Source organism: Apis laboriosa, unplaced genomic scaffold (assembly GCF_014066325.1).
Source record: "Apis laboriosa isolate Shangri-la unplaced genomic scaffold, ASM1406632v1 scaffold68_cov148, whole genome shotgun sequence".
NCBI classification, from domain to species: Eukaryota; Metazoa; Arthropoda; class Insecta; order Hymenoptera; family Apidae; genus Apis; species Apis laboriosa.
The window spans coordinates 7,705,867-7,718,431 of NW_025224135.1; the positions used below are offsets into that span (position 1 = coordinate 7,705,867).

General features: G+C 37.4%; 1 protein-coding gene across 12 annotated transcripts in view; it reads right to left on the reverse strand.

The window, feature by feature from the left end:
* Positions 1–225: 225 nt before the first annotated feature.
* Positions 226–12,565, reverse strand: part of LOC122718845 (neurobeachin) — a 238,893-nt gene continuing 226,553 nt past the window's right edge. For 9 of the 12 annotated variants that reach the window (XM_043944216.1, XM_043944215.1, XM_043944210.1 and 6 more), the window contains 13 exons: positions 11,518–11,630; positions 11,295–11,435; positions 9,782–9,901; positions 9,540–9,692; positions 9,388–9,460; positions 7,587–7,771; positions 6,541–6,760; positions 6,378–6,458; positions 6,118–6,285; positions 5,755–6,018; positions 5,488–5,684; positions 5,236–5,387; positions 226–5,036 (listed from right to left, as the gene is read on the reverse strand). In XM_043944216.1, coding sequence (XP_043800151.1) covers positions 4,946–5,036; positions 5,236–5,387; positions 5,488–5,684; positions 5,755–6,018; positions 6,118–6,285; positions 6,378–6,458; positions 6,541–6,760; positions 7,587–7,771; positions 9,388–9,460; positions 9,540–9,692; positions 9,782–9,901; positions 11,295–11,435; positions 11,518–11,630 — 1,958 coding nt within the window. In that variant the 3' untranslated portion in view covers positions 226–4,945. The remainder of the gene's footprint in view (positions 5,037–5,235; positions 5,388–5,487; positions 5,685–5,754; positions 6,019–6,117; positions 6,286–6,377; positions 6,459–6,540; positions 6,761–7,586; positions 7,772–9,387; positions 9,461–9,539; positions 9,693–9,781; positions 9,902–11,294; positions 11,436–11,517; positions 11,631–12,565) is intronic. The other 3 variants (XM_043944221.1, XM_043944214.1, XM_043944213.1) reach the window with 1 other exon arrangement.

Below are 12,565 nucleotides of genomic sequence, written 5' to 3' on the forward strand. Positions count from 1 at the left end.
ACACGAATCGTTTAATCCCCTTTTACGTTTTTTGCCTATCTATTTCGTTTCTTTTATTTTTTTTTTCCTCCTCTTTCTTTCTTTTTTTTTTTTTTTTTTAATCTATTTTGTGTGTGCTTGTTTTTCCTTTTTTCTTTTTTAACACAGTGCATACGGTTCGCAATTACCTCGCGCTTTCTTATGATTCACGGATGAAGAACATCGTGTTTTCTTTTTCTTCTCTTCTTTTTTTTTTTTTTTTTTTTTTTTATTTTTTTGGCTAGACACGAATATCATCGGACGAATCCTAATCTCGTTTTGCAATTGTACAAATCTCTGTTTCTTTATTTATTTTTTTTTTTCATTTTCTTATTTTCTTTTTGTTCTTTCTTCTTCATCGTGTTCTTCTTCACTAACGTGTCGTTTCGCATGTTGAGCGATTAGTTTATTACATTATTCATTAATAAGTACACGTGCCAAAATGCACCCACTTACGCGTGCGATGTCGAGAGCACTAATCAATTATATGTATATACCTCGTAATCATAGTAATGATAATTAATAATAATAATCATATGAATTAATAATGAGAATAAAATGTAGTTGTAATAATAATTATATAGGCAAACCTTTGTTGTAGCGTTGTACTTAGCGTTATTTAAAATAGTAGCGTTACTCTTACGTGTACCGAGTACGGACAGAAAATTGATTTTTTTTTTTTGTTTTGTTTGTTAACTTCCTTTATATATATATATTTTATATATATTATATATATATAGTAATATGGAGGGAATTTACTAACAACTTGCTCGAAAAGTGCAGCATTCTCACGAACCTATAAACAAATATAAAAAATCTCCTCTTTTTAAAATCTTTTTGTTCTCTTTTTTTTTCTTTTTTTTTTCTCTTTTTCTCGCCCTCCTTTTCTCTCTATTTTGTCTTTCCTTTTTCGTTCATCGTGGTACATTTCAACCAAGATTGCTCTTCTGCTTTGATGTTCATTCTTATGCGTATTTAGAGACGTTAATTTTACACATTTGAATCGCGAATCATCGAAAGATTCAATACATTCGTTCGAATCTCCCGCTTCTTCTCGCGTTCTTTAAAAAGACTCAAAAATTTGAAAAAAGAACATCGTATATATCGATAAAAGCAGAATACAGTCGAAATGTCACACGTAAATATGCCGCGCTTCTCACTTTTTGTTTTCTCTTTTTTTTTTTTTTCTTTTTTTTTTTCTATTAATCTTTTCATCTATCCCTTTTCCTTTTCCTAACTCCATCGTAGTGAAAATAAGGTGTCGATAATACTCGGACTGTACATTAAGTACACAATGTGTGAACAGGTTGCACGTGTGACAAGCTATCTCCACGCGTGCGCGAAAAATTAACGTTATCCAAAGCACCAGGCACAATCCTCTTCCTCATACACGCACTCATACATACACATGTGTAGCAAACGCATGCACATCCATTCTTCTCGTTTCTCTCTCTCTCTCTCTCTCTTTCTCTCTCGGTCTTTCATCCCTTTTCTTCCTCCATTTATCCCCCATTTCTGTTCGCCTCGCTGGCAGATTTCTTTTCTCCCCCTTTGACATACGAACGAAACGACACGAACAACCATGCAATAAGCACGCTCATAACGATATAAGTAGCGATATAATACCAATGTTTTTAACACGTTGTTGCACACGTAACATTGTCCTATGCGTGTATAAATTGTACGATTAACGAGACCACGGTGGCGAGCCACGTGGCGTGCACGATACAAGAACCGACACTAAAAAACGTTTATAATAAATCCCTTATTACAACGTTATACATCACGACACATTTTTTTCCCTCTCCTCCTTTCTTTGTTTGTTTGTTTGTTTGTTTCGCAAGCTCAAGAGTGATTGATCGCTAGAACGACGGCATCATGCACTTATACTTTACACCTACCACGTAGAGAGTATCATGTAACATGATTTCTTTTTTTTTTCTTTTTCCTTTTTTTTCTTTTTTCATTTCAAGTGTTAATCAACGACATCTAAGGAATTCGAGATTTCGTCGATAATCAGCCACGTTTTATTCGCCACGATTCTTGACTAGAAGCATCCTGAGACGTGTTTTATCGCGTTTTATTCGCGCAACGCAGAAAACTTCCTCTATTAATCCGTTTCTTTTTTTGATTATTGTTGATTGTTAAGTACGTTCCCGGACGAAATGGCAGAAATTGCGTAAAAATTAAGTATCGAACTCGCGAGATATGTCACGTGGCTGGATTACCGACGTAACCGCAAAAACTCTCGCTCCGAATTATTCTCATTTACACAGCTCGCCCCCATTTACACACTCCCCCCTCTCCTATTTCCTTCTCGTCTCCCTTGCCGTTCAACGCTCACGCTCACGAAGGCCAATCTTTTGATCGAGAAATCGCCGAACGAATTTTTTACCAAAGGGAAACATATCGAGATCTACGGATCTAACAAGCGTGCGCGTGAAAAGGACGACTCGCTTCGTCGATTCGCTTCACTTGAAGCGATACTCTGCCATACAATGTTGACGTATGATCGAATAACAATATCGCAATATCGCAATTGAAAGCTGTGCATACGCGCGTTCCTCTTTAATCCCGGTGTATAAATTTCGAATTCACCCGATATATAACGAATTATACCGGTTGTTTCAAAAAAAAAAAAGAAAAAACAAAGAATGATTAGCATTCGTGATACAGCGAAACGACGAGTAGACGAGAGTCTCATGGATTATTTCTCGAACAACATCCTTCCCACATTTCTTTCTTCCCCTTTCTTCTTCTTTTGTCTCGACCATTTGTTTCGATTTGACTTCGATCTTCGACTTGCATCGACACGACTCCTTCTTCCCATTTCTCGTTCGTCAATCCTCATGATTTTTTTCCTCTACCCCCTTCATTCGAATCATCATACGGGCGACCACCACGCTCACACACGACAATCGATCCCAACGGATTCTGGGTAAATCCACGTGATTCAGACTCGCTCGTTTTCTTTTTTTTTTTTTTTTTCCTTTTTTTTCTTTTTTAAAGCCTATTTAACAATTCTTTCGTTCTCTGCTGATTAATTATACATCGCGTGCGAAAATACCAAGAAATATCCTCGCAAAAAGTTAAGCTGGACGGCTTTGATAAAAAATTAGGATCTCTTTCGAAGGACGTGATTATCGGGATTATAGGAAGTGTTGCGGGATGATGATTGAGTGTATGTATATGATCATATTGGTGATTGATAATATGTATATATATATATATATATATTAGTGTGACGTGTGACGTTTCCTTCAGGATATGATTCAGCGTACACGCGGCGAAAAGAAAAAAAAAAAGCGTCGATCGCCCACCCCCTCCCTTTGCGACAATAATGCCTTTTTTTTTTTTTCTTTGTGCAAACGTGTACTTCTTGTTTAAGTATATGTAAATATTAATACTTTGTGTGTATATACGTGTGATATCTGTGTGATCAGAGTGTGTACGTGTGTGTCGTTTACGTTCTTACATCTCAGTAAAACCGAAATTTATTAAAGTGTGCTTAGCCAAAAAGTGTCTCATTTATCACGAGCAGCAATTATTAGCGCGGAAATTCTCTCTTTCTCTCCCTCTCTTTCTCTCTCTCTCTTTCTCTCTCTCTTTCTCTCTCTCTCTTTCTCTCTTTCTCTCTCTCTCTCTTTCTCTCTCTCATCTATCGCTCATTCGCTCGACACCCTAGCACGGAATTATGCGTGCATGTATAGATATTATATATATATATATATAAATGTATATATATATATAATATGTATGTATATTTTTTGTTTCTGTATATGTATATTTATACGTCGTAGAGATAATTTCGTATTTACACACGGGACGTTGCTAGACACGAGTCACCGGGCCCCATACAAACCACACGCAAGAATTTCCTGAGTGGAGGAAATTTAAACATGGCATACCACGCAGAGAGATTATTCGCGATTTTCTTGGTCGCGAGCCCGATTTGATCGCTTTCGAGGATATTCTGATCACGATTAAAAGAATTCGCTCGTTCCTCGAAACGAAGGGGCGAGTCGAGAGAATCGGCCTTCGAGTATTCTCTCAAGCGATACAGATAGATAGATTCGAATTGTGTTCGTAATTGACTAGCGGTTCGAGAGAGAGACAGAGAGAGAGAGATTTGAGAATGGCGAATGATTACACTTCATTTTTTCAATTAGTTCTTGTGAATTTTTTTCTTCTCTTTTTTTCTTTTTAGAATTCTTTCTTCTTTCTCTCTCTCTCGGTTTTTTCGCATGGCTAGAAAGCTCGAGAGCTTCGTCGGAATCGAGAATCGCGCTCAATAAGTCGAGCGGCCCCGAGCTTGGCCAGTTCCCCCGAAACTTCGTGAGCTTGCGTCGCGCGCCATCACACGGAAGCACTCGAATATTCTCTCCCACAGAGTCGCGAAGAAAGCGAATTATTAATTATTTTTATTTTTATTTTTATTTTTTTACTTTTTTTTTTTCCTGTTCCGTTTATTGCTAAAACGCTGAATATTTATAATATATCTGAGTGAGTATACCTGCTGCACGGCGACTACTGTTCTCTGAGCCCACTACTCGATTGTTATTAAACGATTACGAAAGCGTCGTTGCTCGTTGCTCCTATCTGTAAACACTCCTCGAGAGCGGACCGAGTTCATCATCGCTTCTCATTCGAAACTTAACGACGAAACGCTTCGTCCAATCCTCTGCTGTTTATATTGCACGGTGCGTTTTTCCCTTTCTTCTTCGACACGTCACGATCGAATCGTTGATCTGTTTGAATGGTATTGTACACGCGATCGGATGTTGCGAGACCTGACTTTTAAATGGATGTTACCGTTACGACCCGTCCATGACCGAGAGAAATCTGTCGATGTTGGGCAAGGAAGACGAACGACAGATGAACCGCGTTCGTGCCTCGTTCGATTTTGCTAGACGTACGCGAAGCAGTCTCAGTAGCGTTGCTGGAATTCGTGGTGCCATCTGTTGAAATCGATATGGAAGATCACGATCGATCCATTTGCCAAGCCAGCCAACAAAAATCTGTTGTAACAAGATGTTAAACGTTAGTGTTGCACAAATTGTGATCGACGAATCGATAGTGAGTTTGTTTTTTATCAACTCTTGAACCGTTGAACGAAGAAAGGAAGATGCGAATAAATAACTTTTGAAATAACTTTTTTGATTTATGATCCTTTTTTTTTTTGAATGAATGAAAGATAAAGCATTTAATTACTCTTACTTCTGATCATGCGAAAGTGCCAGAGAACGGACACTGCTTTCGCAAGCTGGGAACGCATAGAGGAGAGCAAGATTGAACGTTCTCCAAACTTCGACGATTCGTTTATCACCACCTGTCATTAAGTACTCGCCGTCTCTGCTTAAAAGTAGACACTGAAAAAAAAATAAAAACGTATGATAATTAATATTTGTTTGAATTTATAGAAAAGAAAATACTTATATATCTTCATATATGGATGCTATAGGAATTTACCTGAAGATTATCGTTATGAGACTCGTGGCGAAGCCGTTTCCCGTTTATAGTGAATGCCGCTATGTGTCCACGCTCGTAATTCACAACGATAACACCTTCCCGCGACATGGCGATATTTTCTGGCGAAGAAAATCCATTTGGTGCTTCCAGCGATCTCAGAAGATCGCCAAAGGTCGTGTGCACTAGAACTGGCCCATCTGGAAAGAAAAGGATGAAATTAATAATCTTAAAAATATCTCTACTATTAACTCGAAGAATCTTAATTACAATAAGATCCAGAAACGACCAAGCCCAGTTCAGCGGAAATAACAACTGCAGTTACAGGTTGCTCGTGTCCTGTGAGGGTTGCTCTCGGCGCTGGTGCCTCACCCTCGCCGACGATCGTCTGCGTTCTGGCATTCCAGTGCCACAACAAAACGGTGCAATCGGCACTTCCCGATGCTATGTAACAATCAGACGTGATGTTGCATTCGCTGCGTGACAAACACGTAACAACTCCGTAATGGCCGAACACTATTTGTACAATTTTTGCTAAAAAAGAGAAACAATAGTTAAAGCTTCTTGTTATTAAATTTCTTCGTAATTTTTATCTTTCCCCCTATGAATCTACGTATCCACAAATCTGATTACCAGTTTCGGTAGAGAATACACGGAAGCTGTTGTCCCAGAAACCGCAAGCAACCAAGAATCTACTATCCACAGTGGTGACGAAACAATTACTTCGTATCTTAAGCTTCTGACTGAAATTGTCGCCCAAGTGGCGACGCAGGGCGGGATTCGAACTATTCGCTGCTTGAGCTACAACAATCATTAATAACTATCTTCGTGAAACGAATAAATTTCTCACAAAAAGAAACACTCCTCCCACTTTATTCTTCGTTTTTACTTACACAGAACTGGATCCATAGACAATGGCTGATTAGCGGCTTGAGCTTGTGGAGTATCCGCGTAACTCGGCGATTGTACAGATGCTACAAGTATATATATCTTCGTGTTAACCGATTTCAGATTTATTTTCGAACGAGAATAAAAAATTGAGATAATATTAAATACCCGCGTAATTCGTATTCCATCTGTTGACAGCGAATTGCTGTCCAGTAGTGACTGTAACGACGGATGGTAAAGGTAGTTGAGGATAAGTGTTTGCCGATATATGACAAATCGGCGAGTTGGATGGGAACTTGATGGTCATGCAGATGTCGTCTGGGATACTCGAAAACATCATCGGCGACTGCAAAACGGGTGGCAACGTCTTGTCAAACTTTGGGGTAATCTTCTCGTTCGGAATAGATTGAACAGAAAGAAAAGCGTGCATTGTACTTCTCTGTAGGTAAATAATACGGTAACTCGTTCGATGATTTGAGGATGTCTTGGTTAGAAATGTAAAGAAGGATGGAATTTAATTATTCTGTTAAGTTTGCTTTTTTTTTTTTTTTTAAAGCAAATGTTCATAAACACGAAAAGCTCCTTAACGCGAAAAGTTCATTAAAGGATAAATTAATATATAATTAATAATTCTAAATATTAAACAATCGTAGAGATATTGAGACAAAAGATTGTTTCCTTTTTTCTTACGTTCTTAAATTTCTAGATCGATGATTCGTTTTTTAGTAAAAGCCATGAGTTTAATTGACACATGAATTGATAATGAAACAAAGCGTGTCTAAATTTGTTTGAACTAATAAAAGTAACATTAAAATTAATAGATGATTATGAAACATCTCGAATGAAAAATATGTGTTATATGTTAACAAAATATGTGCTTATTTAACAAAAAAATAAAAATTACGAAGACAATGAATTATATATGAAGATTAGTATGATGTGATATATAAAATTATAAAATCTAAACCGATTATTCCTTCTATGGATTAGTATCTATCGTTCTAGAACTAACAGAATATTTTTAAATATTCGCATCCTTATTATTAATTTGTTAATCCAACTTATGTACATCTCCCTTCTCTCCTTTTTTCTATTTGATTACCTACGGATTACATTGCACACTCTTCGTATTACACAGCTCTACGAGACACTAAAAAAACATGATTCGACTATCGAAAAGCATGATGTATCGTGACATGAACGTTATTATTTACCAAATGCATCGCTGAACTTCGAGGAGGATGTGGTTCCATTAAAAGTTGCGAGGGTGTTTGACCGAAGTTTCTTATTTGATTCTCTATGGCTTCCCTCATAACTGGATCAGTTATCGTATCCAAATCCACGCTACCCTCGTAAGTTAAGTAATAGAATACATTCGTTGCACGAACCGCTTCTGGACCTGAAAATTTTTTATTATAACAACATATTTCTTAACGCAAATTAATTTATATTATCTTCCATTTCTCGACTTAAAAATTAAATTCAAAGTTTGATTAATAATTTTTATACAAGTATAAAAAATATAAAGGAGCAAACATTCTGTTCCTTAAAAAGAAAGAAATCGAAAATAAATTAATTTAAAGAAAAATTAACGCAAATTTATATCCTTATAATCTCCCACTTCCGGACAAAACTTAAAAACAACTCGACGTTTGATTAATAATTTTTGTACAAGTATAAAAAATATAAAGAAGCAAACATTCCGTTCCTTAAAAAGAAAGAAATCGAAAGTAAATTAATTTAAAGAAAAATTGACGCGAATTAATTTATATAATCTCCCATTTCTCAACAAAACTTAAAAACTAAACTCGAGATTTGATCAATGATTTATATACAAGTATAAAAAATATAAAAGAGCAAACATTCCTTAAAAAGGAAAAAATTGAGAGTAAATTAATTTAAAAGAAAATTAACACAAATTAATTTTCCATTTCCGGACAAAACTTACAAAAAACAACTCGAGGCTTGATTAATAATTTATATACAAATATAAAGAATATAAAGGAGCAAATATTCCTTCAAAAAAAAAAAAAAAAAAAAAAAAAAAAAATTGATTGACTAAATCGATCAAGATACAATTTAATCCAACTTATTCTTCAAATTGCGAAATAAAATCAAATTCGAAATCGATTCGATCGTGGTTAAATTTAATTTTAAACGCCAAATGCAAGATTGTCGCACGCTCGATCTCTGAGAGGCGCTGCCGATTGCTCGTGGCCGGTATTTCCGGTTGCCCGGTGCTCTCGTGCGACCAACCGTAAACGTGTTGCGTATTAGGGGTGGCACGCATTGTCGCGGCGTGCACACGTGCCTAATTGGTTGGGACAAGACCGGGAGGAAGCTAACTAAAAACTAATTTCTTCCATACGCGCGGCGAGCGCCGGCACCCGCTCACCGCCTCTTTGCCGTGTTCGGGGAAGCGCCGGATATAGAGGCGCCACCGGCAATTACCATCGGTGGAAATCTAATTTGACTCGACCACGCATGTCCCAACACCCGGGCCTGGCCTACCGTTCGCTCCATTGTGCGGATGTCGTGTCGATTCGGCCGCACAGCTTTACGCGGCAAGATTAATGTCACTGGGATTTTGTGCGGCTTTGTAGAGATTTGAATTATGTTCCGTGTCATCTTTTTTTTTCTTCTTCTTTTTCTTCGTTCGAATATATATATATATATAATTCCAGCTTTTGGTTTGAAGTTATTACACTTGTATTTATAGCAACGTTCGTAACGTTGGATTTTAGAGTAATTGAAATATTAAAGTGAGAATGTTTGTGCATTTGTGAAAAAAAATTTGAGCTTAGAAGAATCTATAGGATACGATGTAAAAAGAGAGTGGAAAATATTATGATATTTGGGGAATGTTTGAAGATAAATCTTTGTTATAAGCTACATTTCTTTAACGGTTTGTTAAAATTGTAATTAACAAATCTGTAGTCTAAGCACGAAGAAAATTTGCGTGAAAAAATTTATTCGCATATTTATTTCGCATTGTGTAAATATTTTGATCTTTACCTTTTTGTTTGTAGCCAAATATTAAATCGATCCATTGGTGTAATTGACAGGACACGAACTCCGACTCGAGAGCCTATATAAATTAGAATTGTAAAAGAAATACGAATCGTTTGATTAAAATCGTGTTTATACGAGATATGAGTCTCCAGTACCATTCGATTAATTCGTATAAATTCTTCCGGGGACGACGCCCACGGGGGTAACTCGACGTCGCCGACTATGCTGCCATCTTCTTGTCTGCCCAAGCGATATCGATTGCTGTTCACCAGCATCTCTGGTAGGAAGAAGAACTCTGGAATCAACTCCTGTAAAAGTAATTGCAAATTTTTATTGAAATAAAATTCTCATTCAAAAAAAATTATTGGAAAAATTCACATGTAAGAAAAAAATAAACCTTGACATCCGAAGTATCGCGTTGGCAATTCTTCCAAGAGAGAGCGATCGAGGAGAACAATCGATTCGGATGATCGAATTTCCCGCCTTGGAGCGCGAGGAACATCGTTGTCATCGGTTCCTGAAACATTAAAAAATATCCTTTAAGTAATAATATATTTTTATCATAAACGATAATATCCATTGGATATATCCTATAATTTTTGACACTTAAAATTCCAGTTGGATTTTTAAATTTTAATCGAGTTAAAAAACAAATGAAACGAGCAAAAACTTTGTTCGATTCAAGGATCAAAATTTTTTGGAGATAAATAAAGAAAATTCCTTAAAAAAAAAAAATTCTAAATATCTTTCCACACACGGCAAAACAAGAAATGCTTAAACCATCGCGCGGATAGACTACCGTCAATGAGAGGTTATATTGTTATATGGTTTCGCGCTCAAAGTCCTATCCGTCAGTCGTCCATTCCACTGACAGCCTGATGAATGTTAACAGAGGACCCCCCTGCGATCACCGCGAGTTTCACGCGTAGGCGTCGAAGATACGGTCGTGATTTACAGCTGTTGTCGACGAACGAGATTTTCGACAAGTTTTGCCTCCAACGTTTACAATGATCGAAGAAATGAGCGGTCCCAGCCTCGAGCCCGCTTTATCTCGACGCTCGTGGAAACCGAGGCCCCAAACCGACAAGAAGCGATGCAGTTATAAAGCAATAAATTGTTTACGATGTTGTGTATCCTTGTGGATGGAACAGCAGGGTGCCTTGCCACAGTGAAACAACAGTAAAATCGCTTATTGACGATTTGTATGTAAATGGTTGGAAATCGTGGTTGCCTGCGCGGACCTTCGTCATTTACGCGAGATTTGATCGCTGTGCGAGTATGTCGCGAGCTAACGCGTGCAATAACTATCATGGGGACATGAAGTGGATTGTATGTATGTACTAGAAATAGCGATAAACGAAATTACGATGGTAAATATGGATATTTTTATTTATTTATTTATTTATTTTTCTTATTTCATACCGCTTACTACTCGTAATAATAAAGAAGTTATTTAACTTTTTTGATTTTGTAATTGGTGAGAAAAATTAAGACGATAAATTGGCGAGGGATATATTTTTGAATGAATTTTTGAAAGGGAAGATATATACGTATATTTAACTGGAAGGCGGGCTAGAGGGCGTTCCAACGCCTCCAAATTAGTGTGCGGATACTACTGGATGTGGCGTGGTTGGAAATTTACGATTCTGGACTGGACAAGTTTCTGAAATAGAGTACGACTTCGAGGATCGATGATCTCGTTGAGATATCTTGTGTTGAATGTTTGTTCAATCGAGTAGAGTTGAGATCTATTTACAAAATATCGAATTAAAGCTGTAACTTTATGAGATTTGTCAAGAGAATTTTACACGTGTACATAAGTGTCGTTTAAAATAGACGTTAGTGTAAGAAACAGCGGTAAGAAATGATGATAATAGTAGAACTAAAAATAAATATTAATAACAACTTACCACGCGTATCATCCAGTTCAAAACAAAAGCGGCTGTAGAATAATGCGTGCCATAATGGAAAGGCGGTATACTGTCGTGCTCCCAACTTTGAAAGCGTTCCTCGAAGTAAGCTCTTCTGCTTGGGTTCAACGCACCAATTGGCTGAAAAAAAAAAAGGAATTTATGAGAAAATTTAATTCACGATTGCAGGCATTATATATTCTCATACACGTGTATTTTGTACCTTTGATAAATCACGATAGTTGCTAGGCAGACTGAGATCGAGCTCCTTCGTCTCGTAATTAGTCAACACCCAAGGGAACACCGGATACTGGTTCAAATCGTTATAAGTTCGTCCTGAAACGTAAAACTCGTACTTAACTTATCGTCCCCTTAATTAATTACTTCTGTTCTTAGTTTGATAGCTTAACATATCTAAGTGTACAAAAGAACCTTAACTGAGATTTATTATCAAAAATTGATAAATAGAAAAGATATGTTATCCAATTGCAACACCAAACTACAATAAACTTTAATTATAAACTAATATAATACAAATCCAAACGCGAAAAATTCAAGAAACGATAATAATAAATCCCCGCTGAAATGATTTAAACATCATTTACGACGTAACCGCAGAGATATCACAGAGATCCATCCACCCCGTAGCAAAAACAGAAATTCCTCGTTTAAACGATGCCAAAAATAAAGAAGGCGTCGTTGGGCCCTTCCTTTTAACGCGCATAATCACCGGCCTAATTTTTTTTTGCCCCGGTCACTCTTCTTCCCTCGCGCCACCCTCGCGCCATAACGAACGATAAAAAGAGGAGGATAGAGTAGAATGGATGCACATACTCCCTCTAATTCTATTTTTACGAAATGCATGGGACGACTCCGTTCCGTTCATTGGGGTACGAGGTGCTCCGTTTAGTAAGCGCATAACTCAGGCCGTGACGGCTAATCGTTCCTGAAATTGTCACTTCTGGAGAGGCCTCGCTCTTCCACCCCCTCCTCTTAGAATCCCGTTCCAAGATGCATTAGTGACGGCAGCGCGGCTGCAAGCTTGACTTCGTCTAATCTCCTCCCCTGTCGCTAATTAAAACCCGTCAGCAAGTTTGTCAGGCGAAGTCTACTACTAGCTCCGCCACTACCCTCCCTCCCCTCTTCGTGTCGGATCGTTTACAAACGTTTAATTCGCGCTACTTGGTCTACTCGCTCTTTGCCTGTCGACATCCGCGGTGTGAACATTATCTTCCTCATCGATCAGAATTTTTCTTGTTTTGATCATGCTT